Consider the following 18,389-nt stretch of genomic DNA (forward strand, 5'->3'; position numbering starts at 1 on the left):
AATGTTTTATTGATATTGAATCTTTTTTTTGTTTTTTTTACACTAGGCTATTGCATACATGGTTGAGTCAGTTAGTTGAACAATATAATATGAGTGGCATGTCAAAGTCACACCAATACCATCAAGAGTTGAAGACATTAGGAGTGTTCTTGAGAATGTAAATGTTGGGAGTGTTAAACATAAAGGAGTGGGATTAAGACAGGCGGTCAAGTGTGCACGACATGCTTAAAATATCAGAATGTCGAAAACAACTGTACAATCTCTCAAATATTCAAATCCACTATATGTCTCTGTACATTTCATTATTTTCCAACTTTGTAATAATTACATAAATTTACAAGTCATCTCTTGACTTAATTATTTTTCACATTAAAACTTCCACAACATATATACATATATAGTATCCATATATTATATATCACATACGTAATATATATGATACAGGATATATACTATATAATACAGTATATATACTGTATGCCTATGTGTCAGAAAATACAACGAATGAGTCAAATTAAATCTAAAAACTCATACTCAGCTGATTCACAATAATTAAAAAAAATATCATAAAAGGGTACACAAAATCCTTCCAAGTGTTTCTAAATACAGCTAGAATTTCATATTATTCAGTTTAAAATTACGTCACTATACAGGCTTAATTTGTCAGGTGTTTTGGGTCAAGGCACACTTAAAATTACAACTGAGGACGAAAAAAGAAAGCTTCATTGCAATTTGAATTTGCACAAATGAAATCTACCTTTACAATAGTAAACAATATTGAAATGAGGAAATCTGGGACAGGGTTTTGAATAACACAGCAAAGTACAGCAAAACTACTGATGCAATAAATAAAAATTAAGTCACAACTCAGGTTCATCATCACATAAATGTTCTTAAGTGTTTATTTGATCATATAGCCCTGAATGAGACATTTCATAATGTCTAAATAAATAGCTAGTTTGGAGTGCATGCTGTCTTGATGCAAACAGAATAGTCTGTGGCTCTATTAATTGTTTTAAGGCTCTAATCCAGTACATTTCATCAACCTTTTCTTCTTTTTTTTAAATTTTGTTTTAGGAATAATCAAAAATGCATTCTTCTTTCTTCCCAAAACACTACATAGACATAGATCACTGGAAATAAATACATGAAATGTGAACCCGAACATGCTTTTTCTCACAGCAGAGAAAGAGAACCGTTTTTATCATTCTTTCCAGTAAAGAACAAGTTGATGCGTATTGTTAGTGGAGATCTCAGCGTACGCGGATGGATCCTGCACCGCTCCACCTTGAAGCAAACACTGATTTTACTTGACATGTCATGGTGAAAACAACGAAGAGCTTGTTTTTACCAGTCTAATCAAATTAGATCAACCACTTATCTCAGAAAGGAACAAATGATGCAGGCCCTGCATATAGGGTTCGTCCTTTGCAGCTCTCTCGTGCTATAGGAGCTACGCCTCCCAGGTTCCCTTACTACCAGAGTATAAGAGGTTATTTAACTTAGTGGTTCTCAACCTTTTCATGCTGTGACCGCCCAAAATAATAACATTTGAACTGGGGCCCCCCACCCTGACAAGCACTTGGAATGTAGGATTTGAGGCATTCAAGTTTGTGACTCGGCTCCACACCACAGATGGTATGAAAATAGCACATCTATACAAGCTCACAATGCCTCACATAGCGAGGCGTTGTGAGCTTGTAGATCGGCTATTTTCACAATTTCTGCCTCTTTCTTATATTATGAGACAATTTGGCTCATGTTTGAACAGTTTATTTTAGTATATTTGATGGCTTTTGATCTCCCCCACTGAGAACCACTGATTTAACTCACCTCAAAAGGTCTGTAAAGTTTAGGAATACCGGTAATTTCCTTCTACTGTGATGCAATATATCAGTCTCATGATAAATTGTTGCCAGTCAATGTACCTGTGCTTGTTTATAGATTATCATACACCTCTATCATTGCTTTACTCCAGTTCTTTCACTTTCATACTGAACTCACGCTTTTATACTTTGGTATTTGCCTATATTGTCACTTTGTCAGGTTAGGTAACTCGTGTTTTCTTTTTAAGCGAGTACAAACGCTGTTGCTGCTTGTTTTCGGTTTTGTCTTCCAGGATTAATAAGACGACTATGACATCAGCTTCACAAACTGAAGCTTCGGTGGTGCTGTTTGTAGAATTGCTGTTGGCGTTCCTTGATGGTGGGTTCTCTGTTATCCATCGCTCCTCTGTCTCTGTCCACCTCGTCGCCCGTCACGCTCCCCACATCGCTGAAGTCCCCAAGGTGCTCCACGGAGTCGCACTTCTCCAGGTCGGAAGCGATGGTCTGCAGGCTGAAGACCGAGAGGGAGTCCGACCCGGCACGCTCCCTCTCCTTCTCGCCCTCCCGTTCCCTGTACTTCTCTACCAGATCGTTGGTCTTATCCTGCCCGTCTCTCTCCACCGGCCCGCCTCCACAGGCTCCGCCTTCCTTCTGGAAACCACTGTCGCACTCTGCGCCCACTGGGGGGCTCCGTACGACGCAGCTGATGGCCAGTGCTCCATCCGCGGGGTCCTGCCCCCTCTGGGCGTGGATCTGCTCACTGATTTTCTCCAAGTTGCGCAAAGCGATGGAGTAGCGGGTCTTCACCTTGGCCACGTACTGTTCCAGCTGCATCACTTTGGTCTTGTGCTCCTGGAGTCACAAAGAATGCAGAGTAGGGCTGGACAATTAACCGAAAATATATCAAAGCCCATATTTAGAACCAATAGCTGAATTATACTAATATTTTTGAGGGGCATTTGTGTAAACACAAACATTGAAGACAACAGTGTGTAAACACAAACACTGAAGACACAAATTGTGATTGGCCAGAATGAGATGAGATTTCTTGTATAAAAACACCTGCATTGATTTCATGCCACTGAGCAAATAATGACCTACAGACTATTTTTGTCAAGTCTGCAGCTTTCAGTACCGGTACATTTACCCTCACAAGTGTGTGTGTGTGTGTGTGTGTGTGTGTGTGTGTGTGTGTGTGTGTGTGCGTGTGTGACAGAGAGACGTGTGTTGATTGAATTATTAATTGCAGCACTATCATCACTTGGAATTACCTCCAAGATGTAGTTGAACTGAGCCTTAAGCTCAAAGTAGGGTTTGGACTTGACAATGACTCTCTTGAGGGATTTCTGCAATGTCTGGACGCGAGCTTCTGCCTCCTGACAAGCGTGGGTGACACGCATGTGTTCCCTTTCACTGCGGAGGCGCTCCTCCTCTGCCTCATTCACCTAAGGACAGACATGTACAACACATGTCAACACACAGAGTTAAGGCCGACAGTACACATACTGTAGCAGAAATAACCAAGCCTGTAGTACCAGGCTCAGAGAGAGTTTATTTCCCTGAGGCTGCCCTAAACATAATACAATATAATGTATGTGTGTATTCTTTACTCCCTTCACATTTTATAATACAAATACAATTCACACCAGGTCTGTCTCAAAGTAAGGTCACCCAAAATCTTGATGAAGGATTTGTATAAGGAAAAGTTGTGTTTGGTGTCATAATGATAGAGGCCCCTCCTTTCCAGCAAATCATTACGGAGTCCTTACCTTAGAGGTGGCATGGTTGAGCATCTCTTGCCAGGTTGGATCCAGGGTGTTCTTGCCGTCAGCCATCAGACCCTGCTCTGCCACATACACCATCTCCCTGGCGGCTGTGTGCATGGAAACGGCTCTTTCATAACTCAGTGCAGCCTTCTGGGTCTCCTGCTGCGCCTAGAGGAAGAGGACAACCAATCATAAGGCAAGGAAGTTGTAAATAACATAACAAATCAACTGTGAAACGAAGAAAAAATTATTAAACAAATTCCAAACTGGTGTGATCTTTTATTTAATAGCAACCTGGAAATACTGATAGGTCCCACTTTGTAAACAACATGGTGTTAGTGTCAGTGACATCTGGTCTGTTCTCCTTGTTACCGGTCAGGTCAGAGTTATTCCCTTCTCTGATGATTCTTTTTGCATTTCCACTTTTTGTGTTATACGTTTACAGCTAGAAGCTACAAGCTGCACACGTGGTGTACTATAAACACAACACACACACTACCGCAATGGGAGAGTCACCTACACAGAACCCTCAACAGTAAAGCCCTATGTGACACATGGCTCCCTTTATAACCAAAAAAAATTATGTTAATTAAGACATATGCCTTATTAATAATCAATACAAGATAGATTCATCACGATGTTTGTCTGCATCGGTTGCTGTTCTTAAGATGTGGCTAGACATGTACCGGAAGTTTGTATACTGGACCAGACCAGGTAAACCGGAAATTGACCCAGTTCTACATATTAGCATAATGTTTTAGAATTTAGTTTATCCTGTTTGGAGGAACAGATGGGTGACATTTCAGAGAGCATCAAGTATGTACTCAAGAGAAATGAATTGAATCAATTGAATAATACCAGGAGTCATCAAGTACATTTGACCTGGTATTGCAGCACCTCCCCAACCCCCGGTTTTATCAGTGGGGGGTGGGGAGATTAGAGTAGACAACCCAAAATGGTATTCACCCGAGGCTATGGATGGCCCTTTCACACTGATCGCCACAGCAACACCAGGTGAAACTAAATTGCTGATTGGTATGTATACAACAGAACAATAAAAGACAACTACCTTCTTTGCATACAATTTTTTTTTCTCCGGAGGAAATATATTCTCTATGAGGCAATTCGGTGGCAACAAAATCCCCTTTTGGACAAAAAGTACTGTGTGGTGGGGGCCCTGGGGCTCAAAAGAGTCCTCCAACTAAGGAAAGTAGGCGTTCTAATGAGACAACCTGCCTTTGTTTTGGTGAGTAGCAAAAACGAGAGTAACATAGCTCTAAATGCAACGCATTAGAGCTTTAGAGCTATGGACCAGAGCTAGGACGTGTAGAGACACTTGAATTAAATAGCAGTTACACAGGTGATACCAAGATACCGGAGTACAAATAAATGAGCCATGACTTTTTCAAAGCAAAATTATTCGTTTTATGGCGTCGTGTCTGGGGATCTAAAGAACATTCTTGGGATTGACTAAGGTTACCACATCTCTCTGAATGTGTAAAGTGTATTGAAATGTGTTTAAAATATTAGTAACAAGTTCCTCTCTCAGTGTGAACCATCATGTTTAGGCTACTTAAATCACCATTGCAAAGTGATGACGTTACCGTTTGGACTAGAAAGGAGTGATTTAGCTGTTCAGATCTTTATACTGTATCTCTGCACTCCTAGAAGTGCAAAATCTCCATCTCTTTTTTAACTCTAATGCAATGTTTCATGGAATTCTTCTAACTAATCAACTTGATTTGCCCTTACATAGACAGTCAGACAATTACATTTATACTCTAGGCATTCTTGGGATTGTCAAAGAATTCTTAGTAAACATTTAATAGAACTTACTATACTACAATTAGTTATTTTTCCTTCATAACAACTCAGCTCTGGAACAGCTTCAGGAATCTTTAGTAAGAGAGGCATCAGCTTGCCAGATTATGTAATCTACTTCCTTTGTTTCTTTGTTTGAGCATCATGGGGCTAGTACTGTCCTAAAACAGTAGCAACTGTTTCTTTGTTTGAGCATCATGAGGCTAGTACTGTCCAAAACAACTGTTTCTTGAGCCCTTTATCTGACCTAATCACTCCCAACTCCCCAAATGTGTTTCTGTTGCTGAATTTAAAATATAATTTATAGTAACGCAACAACAACACTTCTCTGCGATGTTTGACTTTCCACATACATGAACACAAACAGTATGGCACAGAGACACACACATACACGCTCATTTTACGAGACACACAATTGAATTTGCGTACCTCTTTGGCAAGACGTCGAGCCTCATAGTATGGTCTGGCTTTCTCTATGCAGCTGCCGAGCTGGGAGCTGTGGGCATTCAGTTTCCTGGCAGAGTCGGTGAGAATCTTTCTATACCCTGACCTGGCATCCTGGATGGAAGATAAGGCAATGTGATTATAATGTCACTGTATTATAACAACTGACCATACTGAAACACCATAAAGGGCCCGGGAAATGAGTGTTTATTCTTTGGTAGAGCATCTCAAATCCAGAGCTCTGATGAAGGCTCAAACGCGTAATCGTTCCTTTTTGGTGTGTGCTAATAAAGAAATGGAAATGTGAGTACTTTGTCCGCCATTTATTACATTGGATGGATTTTGGATGTGCTACCTTTTTCTCATTTATTTTAATTAATTAGTTGGTGACAGACAGATCATTCTGTGACCCCAGCCATTAACACGGTAAACTTCAAACTTTTTGATTAAACTTTTGTGTGTTTTTTGGCACATTTGAAAGTGGGTGTATGTTACAAAATATAGACCTTTGCTTACATTTGTAGATGATTAATTACCATATACTATACAACAACTATTGGGCCTCATGGCTCGGCAAGGCTACTTATACAACAACTATTGTACTATTTACACTTACATCCAACTGCAGTTCTAGTTTGTTGATTTCGGCACTAGCTTCATTGAGGTGTTCCAACTCCTCCTGTAAGACAAATATGTACATGATTTATCACTTATGTATTGATATTAAGACACACACAATGTATATATACTGTAGCCTGCGTAGTGGGTATATATTGCAAATTGTCTCAGTATTGTGATAATAAAGGTAGGCTATAGTCACTTGTCAAAACATGCATGCTTCACTTCATGAAAAGTACCATCATCCTGGTTCGATTGATTGAAAATTGTACAACAGTTTGTAGAGTAAGTCCAGTTCGAGGAAAGCAGTTCAAAACAAAGTCTGCACAGACTAAAGCCCGAACCACAACAAAGGGTCAGGTTGGGACAAAACAGTTTTTAACACCAATGCAACGCATTGCAACTCAAAAAGCACAATGGCCATTGGGGTCCTGCATTTTCTATTCATCATCAGAACATTTAATGACATCCAAATATACAGTACTGTGCAAAAACAAAACATCATATAAATTATAAACGGTTAGGAAAAATAAAAGATGTACAGTATAGAGGGGGGACAATTAAGTCTCCCCTTGAGTTAAACTTCTTCTAACCATGGTGGTCTCTTGGGATACAGGAGAACAGGACAGTGGCCACTTTTACGTGGGCATGTGCATAGCACATTTGACTCATAATTAATTGTAAACACGTTTTATTCTAGTTATATTCCCACAATTCCCATTTTCCAAACGAGCACACGCTTCTCTATGAACTCTCATCTCGTACCTGAATTCTGGGGTCCAGTTCTTCTTCGTAGGGGCTCTGTGGCCCCTCGCTCTTCAGTCTCTCTCGACCACCATCCTCGTGGGACGTTTCTAGTGTAGTTTCATTATTATTAGTTTCAACAACTTTGACCTCTGCAACACCACCGGCGATTTCTTCCCTCCATTCACCCGCTTCGGAGTCCCCAGACCCGGCGGGGCTTTCTCGCAAGTCGCCTGGCTCCATCACAGGCCAAGTCAGTCTACACGTTAGTGCTGCTGGAAGCGAACGTGAGCTCAGGTTACGTAGCTAACGATAGCTGACTTCGGTGGGGATCGAACCGCGACAACCCCTGTTAACAACCAACGGTATAGACTGGAACAGCCATTAAATAACGACTGAGCAAATAATGTCGTTTGGTTAGCGATGTACAAGCACCATCAGATCATAACTAATTTAACGAAATGAAACCCATTGAATCTCTCCGTTCGGGATGTTGACCAGACAAGGCTAGCACAGCAGGGTAGCTCGCTAATAGGCAAATTCTCTCTGCATAAAACCGGCCTTTACTCAGGTATAATTAAATATGTCAAAGTAAAGAAAACGGAGGCCCATCGCTTACCCGGAGCTTTACCCCCATCTCTCCAAATGAACCCCCGTAGCAGCCCCTCTTCCCAGCTCAGTTCATTGTGGAAGAAAAGTAAACACTCGAACCACTTGAAACCCAACGGCTACCGTAGGACGCAAGTCCCCCTCGGCCCCTCCCCAACACACACAAAAGTTTATTACTGCTGGTTACCCCCATCGATTCGTAGGCCAGTCATTACTTGCATTACATTGTTTTTTTTTCTTACATGAAGAAACGGTAAACACAATGTTCCTTCCATGAAAGGTTAAATGGGTGATTTTATTCAAAAAATATAACACACGTATTATTATTATTTTAATACTGTGACAATAATGTATGGAGGCCTCTTTGGACAATTATTAAATCAAAAGTAGTATGATTGAAAGGTAATCAATGAGAAAGTATTACCACAGGGCAGAGAGATAGAGGGATTATATTAGTTAGGCCCATTATTGGTGACCAGTGTGACCACCACCAAAATAACAAAACAGTTGCACAGTTTGTACAGACATTTTTACCAGACAAATAAAAATCAAGAACAGAGGTTAATAGTAATTTAATTTAAACAAATGTGACATTGAATGAATGAATTAATATATGCATAGCATAATATAAAAATAAATCTCTTGATTTTTACAGCAATTATGTTAAATCATTATTAAGGCTTATCCTACACTGTAAAAATATGTTTTGGAATCATGAAAAAGACCTGAGTGGTATTGGCAATAAGTCTTATATCAGGAAGAAGGATAAACCATTCTTTATAATCGACACAGAGATAGATTACATCTTAGCATTCATTCAAATACAAACTTGAAACTAATTCATTCTTTGGCCTAGAATGGTCTTCCTCATTGACACATACTGATTTCAATCAGGTTACTGTTACTGCATATCAGATCAACTCCAGGTGGGGTCATATTGGGTCCATCCGGGAGGGGGTGCCAAATAGATTCTCTTCCCCCTCGACATGAAACTGACAACGCCCCTGTATCCTGCCCGTGGGACTCCAGACTTTAAGTCTTCCATGACCCCCAGGTTTTTGGCCAGGACTTTAAAACTGTCCTTGCTAGAGTACTGCAGACGAAAGGGCCCCGATCCAGTCAGTTGACCCTGCTTGACCTCTTCATAACTCACCACAGGAGCACTATAAACTTTATTCTCAAACTCTTGTCTGTAGGTCTCCTCTTTCAAGTAGCTCAGATCCATTTTAGTGAAAGGCACATATTCAGAATTCAGCTTTATGTAGCGCAAGTACTTGTCATAAAATTGGCCCAGGCTCACACCCTTCCTACCAAAAGTCAAAGTGCGTGAAATCTCTGGGCGGATACAGGCCCGGTCACGGCGCTGCGCCGGCTGGCGCATCCAGTCGTCCCAGAAGGAAGCAGGCCACTTAGGCTCCAACTCATCCCATAGCTCCTTGAGGAGCATCCAGCCCAGGCCAGGGAAGAAGTCTGTCCTGTAGAGCAGGTTGGCTTTACCAGGGTCCACAAAGCCATCCCTGCCATTGTCATTCCAGGCTGACACACACCACAGGCTTGGGTCAGACTTCAGCATTGGATGAAGGGATCGGAAGTACTCAAAGAAGTCTGGTGCCACCTAGAGGAAGAAAATAAACTTTTCAATATGCTTTAACACAAATCAATGTAACACTGTACTAGTATACAATAGGTGAACTGAAGTATAGTTAACACAATCCTAACTTCTGTTAACTATACTAATAAAAACTATGGCAGTGGTTCTCAAAGTGAGGTCCGGGGACCAGCAAAATGAGTTATAACATCAAATTTGTTTCATCACTATGGTTTATACCCATTAACCCATTTAGACAGTGTGTAACTTATACGTTGTTATAGTTTTCATGCTGTGAGCCATATCGGTGTCTCATAGGCTATAGCAACAGCATTGTTTTCATTTGAAGGTTTTCAGAAAGCCTTAGGTTAGGTTTTTTTTTAGAATCGGCCTCAGGCCTAAATTGGTTAAATAGGGATAAACTAAAGTGAGTGTGAGCTCAGCTTGTAGATCGGCTATTTTTAAATAACAAAAAAAATAACAACACAAATCTTTTATGAGCACAAAATATTTTCAGATGGGGGTCCGAGGTAGAAAATCACTGAACTATGGTATTACCTCCAAGTCATCCTCCACAATCACAACTGAGGAATGAGACAGGGTGTTGAACACTTGGTTGAGAGCCCAGCGGTAATGCCTGGAGATCTTGTAGTAACCCTGAAACTTCTTGTGTTCCGGACGCACCACGTTATCTGTCAAGTCTGGCTGTTTTAGGTGAGTCACCTGATTACCATAAGAATGTATCACCTCCGCCGTCTCAGGATGTCCACAGTCCTGACTGACAATTATCGGGTAGAGCTCCGCTGACGGTCGATACTCTAAGAGCTTGTCCAGGCAGCGTTTCACGGTGACCCTGTTACAGGCAATAACCAGGATAGGAATTGCAGTCTGTTGGGGTGCAAGCTTCTGTCCACTTCTATTCGGTAGCTCCCACAGTGACCGATGACCCTGGATCTGTAGGAGGATCTTCTTCTGCAGTTCAAGCTCTGCTTCAAACGTGTCAGCCATGCGAAGCACATCGGCCGCCACATCAAAAGCTGGCCCTTCATCCAGCTCCCTTTGCTCTCTGTTTGGCTTGTTGTCTGACTGCCCAGACGGGGGCCTCCCCCACAACAGAAGCACCAGTATGGCATTCCAGGTGACAAATAGTAGCGTACCACCGAGAATGAGAGAGCCTCTTTTGCGAAGCATGGCCCAAATCTCAGGAGAGAGGGTGGAGCGGGGTCAGGAAGACAGGGTGCTGAAGGAATGGTGTCATAAAAATGTACTGTACTGCCCAGGACACAGGGAGGAGTACCTTGTGACTCATCACAAGAGCATAATGAAGTAAGACCCACACTTTTATTCCGCTTGTGTATACCAACTAAATATTATTATTTACCAAGCCATACTACAGTGACAAAGAGATGAAGCTGGGCACTGCAGAGATTCAGGTGGGCAAAGGATGCATCTTGCATTTCTGGATCCTCAACTTGCATTATCCAATTCCACCTGAAATAATAATAAAACATACAAACATAAGCATATAGATAAGCATATGTACAGTTAAAAAGGCTATATAAAACTGATCCTGTTATCAAAGTTATTAAATCCCATAACCTATTCAATTACATGAATAAAATGAAATAGTTACAATATTATCGTTTATGAGGAAATGAGGTTAGCAATAGCATATGGGTTATGGACTGCACACTGCCATGCAGTCGGTGCACAGAGGAATGTGTGACATCCAACCCCGGTGCCACAAATCGATTTTATTATCACCTGTAGCTAGCACACAAATGAAGCTAAACCAGAGTTATTCTAACTGACCAATAACTATATAATGAAAACACATAATTGCTTGTTGCATGTCTATCAGATCGAATGACATATTGGCTGTACAAAATAACGTACAGCTGAAGGAAGAACGTGTTCAGTGAAATTAGCCCTTACCCTGACAATATAAGAGTTTCTTCTCTCTGTAGCCATTTCTCAGCTATTTCTTCGATGACAATCGGCGAAAGTAAACGAGCGGAATTACAAGAACGTACTGTGTCGCTGTGAAATGTCGCATTAGCGAATTATACACGATAAAGTCAACTAATCTCGTTACTTTTCCTTGTTTCTCACAAGACTGAAGAAGTCGGACGACAACTTCCGGATAACATGTTAACAGGAAGTCCCGCCCCTACTGTCACCTTAGAAATTACATAACGGCGATGCTCTTATTATTTAGGACAACCTTCACTGAAAGTTTATTCTGCACTTTAAAACATAGGTCAGATGTGAAATATGCTATAAAAAAACTAATAATAGCAGCAGTTGTGGTGGAGTGACTGAAATGTAGGCTAATCAATTGAATTTGTCCATGTTTTCTGCACAATTGAAAGTTCAAACTCACATGTTTTAAACAAACGCCTTGCCCATGCCCACATGTTTTGTACAAAAAATCCATCACATATTCAAGTGGCCTAATTATTTGCGAATAATTTGGCAGAAATACTCAACATAGCTGATAGCTCGATTGTGCAGTAATAAAGCCTGGCTATAATACTGTCGTATAAAGTCAGTTCAAGTTTCAGCATTTAATTTATTATGATACACTTCAGAAAAAGGAATGAAATCCTTTGTGAACTTGATGCTTCAGTAGTCCTTCTGATTCTATACATTTTTATTAATGAACAGTGTTCAATTTTGAGATCACATCACAACAATGGAAAAATATATGCCTATGATAAATTGTATAACAGTATAGGGTGCCATGGCCTCATCAATCAGGTCGATTTTCTTTGCTCTTCGGTCTAGAATCGGAGCAGGCTTTCAATGGATCACTGGCTCCCTTTACCTGAAAGTGTGAACAACAGACACTTAGTTTGGGTTTTTAGGACCCCATATTTTAGACATTTATAACGATTTAACTGCTCACCTGTTGGACATTTGAGACATTTTGCGTAGTACTTTTCCCCTGTTCATCCATCTCTCTTGCATTATCAGGGCTGCAGGACAAGACCCCCAGGTTAAAAGAAATAATTTCTGACACCAAAATAGATAAAGATATGCAGGTATTCTTCAGAGTCGACCACCCTTTTAGAATGAAAAGGGGTACTATCATTTGCCCTACACTTTCCTTCGAACTTGGCAAAATCACTGACACATTCAAAACTGGAAGTTCTTTGATATTCTGCAAACACTTTATTGTATAAATGTGTGCTGCAGGTGCGGTAGACTGCAATGTGCGCACCGGTGCATTCGGGGCACCTGCACCTGTCACGTAAGAGCGCGCGTCCTCTGGCGGCGTGCACGTTCTCCAGTGTGAACGACAGAGATTTTTAATTCCACGATCATTTGTATTTGTCAGCAACGTTTTGTCCTCCAGCGGCGCTGATTTCACCGTGGCTGACGATCCTTCCCCCCTCGACACAGTACGTTCTCCTCGCAGAAAACACGCGGTACCGCGCTCACTGGTGGAGTCGCGCACCGCCCCATAAGCCAGCCCGAGGCTGCGCGCCTGTGTGACAGGCCGCTTGTTCGGTGGATTCCTGCTTAAAATATTCCCCCGACACCGGAGAACAGCAGACAGGGCAGACGCAGAGGGAGTAGAAGCCATAATCTGAGCATATTATGACAGCTGTCTGCACTCCAGTTTAGACTTCCTTGACGCTTCAATCACTGGCCGCCTCTCCCTAGCTAACCAACACCTTTATATAATAATTCACAGCTACACAACAGCTCAGGACTGGAGGCAGTCAGCACATAGGTTACAGTTACATTACAGTAGTTTGCGTCAGTCCCCCAGACCATATTTGCTTCGTCCGGCCCGGGGTCGGGGTAATGGGTGATAGCAGCTAGGCGTGCGTGCGTGTGTGAGAGTGTGCGTGTTTGTGGCTTTTGTTGCTGGGGTCAAGGCAAGCTGTAAAGGTTTGCCTAGGGCTAAGGTTTTCCCACATAAGAGTCCACAAATAATTGGGCAATTAGATAATTATTTTAAATAACTTTGCATTTAGTTTAGGAATATACCCGTAGGAATATCTTTGAACATAAGATTTGGAAAAACTAGACTACATGCATTTCTTACTTGGGGTAAATTAGCCTATAGATAAAGTTTAGCCCAGCTGATTTATTTTCAGACACTTAGACCATCTCATTTGTGGACTGGTGGTGTAGGCCTATGTATGTTGAAGCATTTTACTAATGCTGACCAAATCATATCTGCTAGTCAAATATGGCAGCTGATTTCCTTCATAGAGCACATAAATTCCCCTGCATGGTAGTCAAACTGGTTTCTCAGCCCTGTGACTATGAACACATGCAAATCACTCTCCCCCAAAGTGTCACAGTTGTATAGTGTCAGAGATATTCTTCCTGAACACATTATCTAACAGTCTGTAATGCATCATCATCCTAGTAACCTAGTTTGTTGACACCTCAGTCTTCAGGAGTAGGCTAGTAGCCTATCGGGTAACAAAACCAGTTTCCAAAAGGCAGACGTGCAAATAGCCATGCAGTCTTTAACGTCAGCAATCAGGTGTCACTGGAAATGTGTCTCTACAATGGTCATCATTATTTATTAATCATTGACACTGGCTGTGACTGGCATAATATTGACTTTCCAGGTGAATGCAAGCATCCACCATTTACATCGCTGGTAAACATCTTACAATCTTTTCGGGCATTAAAGCTTTCCAGAAGATAGTCTATATTCACCATAGCCTACACTACAGATACTAGGCTTAGCCGCAATTTGCAACTCTAGATTTTTTGAGTGGTGCAACCACTCCAAGGAACAGCAATGTCTGTCTTCACCTATGTGACTATGAGTACCAGTAGGGGCAAAAGTGGCGCTGTTGTGCCAGAAACAGAGAGAGAATAGTGTTGCCTGCTAATTACAGAGAGAGAGAGAGAGAGAGAGAGAGAGAGAGGCAGGGGGAAAGGGGAGTTGCACCACTCACTTCACATGGGTGTGATTTTTTTATAATGGGATGAATCTAGAGTTGCAATACCCTCCATTGACTCCCCATTCATCCAATTTGCGTTTGCGATCTGCTTGTATTAAACAAGGTTAAACTCACCAACATTGCAGCTCTAGGCCAAGCTTGAATTATCCTCTTTCAATCTGCCAAGCTTTTGTTTCATTAACATCCACGTAGACATGTTATGAGCTACTTTTTGTCAAGAACTTCTGTGCAGGTGATTGGAGTGTTGGAGGCACTCGTTTTTATCAACGGGTCGCACTGCTGCCTCCTGTATTATGTGCAAATGCGAAACAGGTGGTACGCAGTAACGCAGGGCCGTTCAGTGACTGCTTCCAAACCACCAACATTTAGAAAAAGAATCATTGCACAGAATTTCTTGACAGAAAGTAGCTCATAACATGTCTACGGTTGATTTTTATGAAACAAAAGCTTGGCAGATTGAAAGAAGATAATTCAAGCTTGGCCTAGAGCTGCAATGTTGGTGAGTTTAACGTCAATACAAACAGATCGCAAACGCAAATTTGATGAATGGGGAGTCAATGGAAGGTATTGCAACTCTAGATTCATCCCATTATAATCTAGAGTTGCAAATTGCGGCTAATACTAGGTTATTTTGGGAATAATGATAGGTTATACTACACATTTCCTTGTTTAAATTAAACTCTATTCTGGAGAAAAACACACATCTGACAATTTGACAATTTTTTATTTTTTTTAAGTTTATTTTAATACAAATCTATATATCTTTATACAATGTTGAATGGCATACAAAACTTAGACATCCTGAGTCAAACAGTTTGATCGGCCCAATAAAAAAGACAGACAAAGATCCATATAGGACTATTCATGAAGGAGTTTAGTGCATCTGATCTGAATACTTACAGATTTCTCATCACTATGGATGCTGTCCATATAAATGTTCATAGCCTTCTCTATGTCCATTGCAACTAAGAGTGCCTTTCACAGTTATGTACTTCATAAGGAAACAAAAAAGGAAATAAAAATAAGTTGGTCTCCATGTTCTCGTGTAGCCTACATCACTCTGGGCCTGTATATTCAGTGATTTCAACAAAAAAAAAAAGAAAAAAATCCTCCCCACTGTAGAGTGTGCTGACCATAGGCTATAAGGAGTTCCTCCCTGTCCCCAGTTAACCCCTGGGGTCAAAACACCATAGGTTTCGTTTTTGGCTAGGGTTAGCCAGCCTTCATCCAATCAGGATGAGAGGGGCCTTCCTCCAATCATGATCGAGTGGGGGCGGGCCTTGGTGCATGCTGTTGGCCTGTTGCGTGTCCCCCCACTGTAGAGTGTGTGCATGTGCACATCTTGTTAACTGGGCGAACCAGGGGTTTTCCAAATCACCCAAATCAATGAATTCTCCTTTAAGCCGGTATCGTTCAATGACAATCTAGGCTAACAGCTCTTCATGCTTGCAAATACGTTTTAGTCAATGACAGATTTCCTTGCTTCCTTGTTTTCTTTCACTCAGTCCACTGAGCATTAAACCAAAACATATACAGTATGTGCTGCTTTTGGTGTGTCACTGTCATTTAAGGTTCACAGACCATCCCAATCATTGTCATATATATGAGCCATGAGGGTTTTCTGTCCTTTATTTCACCCTCTTCTCTTCATGGTGCTGCTGCTGTGGTTGGAAAGCCTAGTATGTTGCCACCTCCTTGTTGATCTGCCAGAGTTTGGTTAACATGGTGAGGCCTCCCGTGAACAACCACATTGGGCATGACAACAAAAGCCACAATCCCTACTAGCATGAGTGCCACTGTGATTGTGATGATGGATGCTACCACAGCATAGTAGCACTGGTCTGAGCGGAACCAACTGCGCAGGCGACCTCTGACTCTGTTGGGGGGCCTTCCTACATCCACAACAGTGGTCGGAGCAATGCCTTCTTCCAAATTGCTGAGGTTGACGTCGTTACCCTCCATGGAGGAGCCATCCTGCTTCTTCTTGGGCAGGGAGAGTGTGGTAGATTTGGTAGGGCTGCTAGGAGGGAGGTTCTTCAGGACCAACTGACCCTTGCTGCGTTTGAAGCGAATGGATATCGCCCTCTGCATCTCTCGAGGGAGTTTGCGGAAGATGTCCTGGTTGTTGCCTAATTGAGGCAGGTCCCGTCCATGGGGGAGCTCAGTCAATTCACGACACACTGGGCAAGACAGGGACTTGAGCTCTAGAGAGGAGACATTGATACGTGCAAGGCACTCCAGACAGAAGGTGTGTCCGCAAGAGAGCAGCTTAGGGGTCTTGAAGATGTTGTCATAGGAACAGAAGCACACAACACATTCTGTGTCAGCCATTTCATCTTCAGGCTGCTGCGCCTTCCTACCTTCCTCCTTCCTATCCCGTCTGGTCTCCTCACTCTTCCCACGTTTCCTCCGACCATGTGTGCTTCGTTCTCTCCTCCTCCCCCTATCTCTGCCAGCCCTCTCAGAGTCGGTGCTCTTGGATCGCCTCACTTTTGCAGGTTTCTCCTTCTTCCCTTGATCCTGCTTGGTGGCCTTGTCTTTAAGGTCAGGTTTGGGTTTAGGTTTGACATTGGGGGCTTGTCCGGTACCACAGGTCTCATCCCGACTCCCTTCACCTTGCTGTCTCTCTCTGTCCTCATTCATGATGGCAGGATGCAGTCACAGTCCCTTGCTGGCTGGATTCAAATGCAGGCCTGCCTATATAACAGTTTCTTCAGAAGAGCTGTGGAAAATGAAATATGTGATAAGATGACTGGTCTTTGATAACAAACAGATCAGGAAGCAAATGCAGGATTAGGTGAGCTGCTGTCATACCCATGAAAGGCATGCCTGAAAAAAAAACCACTTTCATGATGATGAAGCAATTTTAATCTATAAGAATCTAATGTACTATTGTAGTCTAAAGCTATCAATTTGGTTTGATTGTTTCATTTACTTAACAGGCATGTGGTAATATTGTCTCGATAATGGGTTGCCATATTTACTTAATAGGCTTTCCTGTACAGAAGTCATTGGCAAACATTTCTGTAATGACCACAGCTTACTGTACTCAAGTGTGTCAAATAGATTTCAATGTACTGATCAATTTTTAATGGTTTCTCATTGACTTTTTGACAATGTGCAGCTGACTGAAAGCAAGCCACCATTTATCTGAGATACCATAGCAAACATTCCATAATGACAATCTACTTTACATAGTCACTCAATCATTAACCCCAACCTTTTAACCATTACTAATCTCTTATTTTCATGACAGGCAGCTTTGTGGTCATACATATTTTTTCATATAATCCACTGCATCATTGCATTTGCGATGATTGTTTGTGATGATTGTTTGTTTGTTTTATTGGACTGAGTGGTACTGAGTTTTTACTCAACACCTAAAAGGGTAATTTAAATAGATGCATTCATGTACATAAGTAAAAGCAATATGATTCAGGATGTCTGACGAGTGAAAACAGAGAACATTAATGTTACACAACAAATTCCATAACTCTGCAAAATTGTAGGTGCAATTGAATTAGCATTCAAGATTTCACTGTGTACTGTAGACACTCAAACGCACTTACTTTTTTGAGGTAGGTGAATGTTGGATGAATCCCAGATAATCCAGCATGTAAGATATTTCTAATTAGTTATGTTCCACTCAATATATCTCCATCGACACCAAAACTTAAATCTGACTCTCATCTGATCTCCTACACTCCCCCCTCTTGTACTGTTTTTAATCTGCGTGTCACTTGTTCTACCTGTGATACTATACTGCCTTCCTTGATTGTCCCTCCTTCCTTGCCTCTGTTCGCTCGATAGATACCTCCCACTCCAATCTCTCGTCCGACCAGTTAAGCAAGTCAATGTGGCATTTGAAACATTACTTAAGTTTGTATGTGTGGAATTCGTGGCCACACTTGATGTGTGTATGCACGTCTGTGTTTGAACTTATACAATATAGTAGCATATATCATTTAAAATATGACATAGTGACCCATATAAATATACAATACAAAGCTCAGCTTTTTAGTTCAATGTCTTATCT

At 41.5% G+C, this 18,389-nt stretch overlaps 3 protein-coding genes across 4 annotated transcripts; all 3 read right to left on the reverse strand.

The window, feature by feature from the left end:
• sh3bp5la (SH3-binding domain protein 5-like, a) lies at positions 1-7,910 on the reverse strand. 2 transcript variants are annotated; one of them, XM_080767549.1, is made up of 7 exons: positions 7,839-7,893; positions 7,241-7,491; positions 6,474-6,536; positions 5,843-5,971; positions 3,596-3,760; positions 3,098-3,271; positions 1-2,678 (listed from the first exon to the last, which is right to left on the reverse strand). In XM_080767549.1, the coding sequence occupies exons 2-7, from the start codon at positions 7,460-7,462 to the stop codon at positions 2,148-2,150; spliced, it is 1,284 nt and encodes a 427-aa protein (XP_080623675.1). In that variant the 5' UTR covers positions 7,463-7,491; positions 7,839-7,893; the 3' UTR covers positions 1-2,147. The 2 variants fall into 2 exon arrangements, with proteins under 2 accessions (XP_080623675.1, XP_080623674.1); XM_080767548.1 differs by having other exon boundaries at positions 7,241-7,910.
• Positions 7,911-8,104: 194 nt separating this feature from the next.
• mgat1a (alpha-1,3-mannosyl-glycoprotein 2-beta-N-acetylglucosaminyltransferase a) lies at positions 8,105-11,553 on the reverse strand. The gene is made up of 3 exons (XM_080767500.1): positions 11,352-11,553; positions 9,975-10,907; positions 8,105-9,443 (listed from the first exon to the last, which is right to left on the reverse strand). The coding sequence occupies exons 2-3, from the start codon at positions 10,605-10,607 to the stop codon at positions 8,745-8,747; spliced, it is 1,332 nt and encodes a 443-aa protein (XP_080623626.1). The 5' UTR covers positions 10,608-10,907; positions 11,352-11,553; the 3' UTR covers positions 8,105-8,744.
• A 3,536-nt stretch (positions 11,554-15,089) lies between these two features.
• Positions 15,090-18,103, reverse strand: rnf183 (ring finger protein 183). Its single transcript, XM_080767440.1, has 2 exons — positions 17,923-18,103; positions 15,090-17,075 (listed from the first exon to the last, which is right to left on the reverse strand). The coding sequence occupies exon 2, from the start codon at positions 16,994-16,996 to the stop codon at positions 16,001-16,003; it is 996 nt and encodes a 331-aa protein (XP_080623566.1). The 5' UTR covers positions 16,997-17,075; positions 17,923-18,103; the 3' UTR covers positions 15,090-16,000.
• Positions 18,104-18,389: the final 286 nt, after the last annotated feature.

The sequence above is a fragment of the Protomyctophum bolini genome, assembly GCF_963924005.1.
Source record: "Protomyctophum bolini genome assembly, chromosome: 7".
In the NCBI taxonomy this organism is placed as follows: Eukaryota; Metazoa; Chordata; class Actinopteri; order Myctophiformes; family Myctophidae; genus Protomyctophum; species Protomyctophum bolini.

Bases quoted from the DNA above. Each gene is read 5' to 3' on its own strand.
- sh3bp5la (XM_080767548.1), bottom strand. From the start codon at position 7,462: ATGGAGCCAGGCGACTTGCGAGAAAGCCCCGCCGGGTCTGGGGACTCC. The intron at 5,972-6,473 runs GTAAGTGTAAAT...TCTTCCATCCAG, and splicing joins AACTAGAACTGCAGTTGGAT to GATGCCAGGTCAGGGTATAG. The intron at 3,272-3,595 runs GTAAGGACTCCG...GTCTGTCCTTAG, and splicing joins TCAACCATGCCACCTCTAAG to GTGAATGAGGCAGAGGAGGA.
- mgat1a (XM_080767500.1), bottom strand. From the start codon at position 10,607: ATGCTTCGCAAAAGAGGCTCTCTCATTCTCGGTGGTACGCTACTATTT. The intron at 9,444-9,974 runs GTAATACCATAG...TTCTTCCTCTAG, and splicing joins TTGTGGAGGATGACTTGGAG to GTGGCACCAGACTTCTTTGA.
- rnf183 (XM_080767440.1), bottom strand. From the start codon at position 16,996: ATGAATGAGGACAGAGAGAGACAGCAAGGTGAAGGGAGTCGGGATGAG.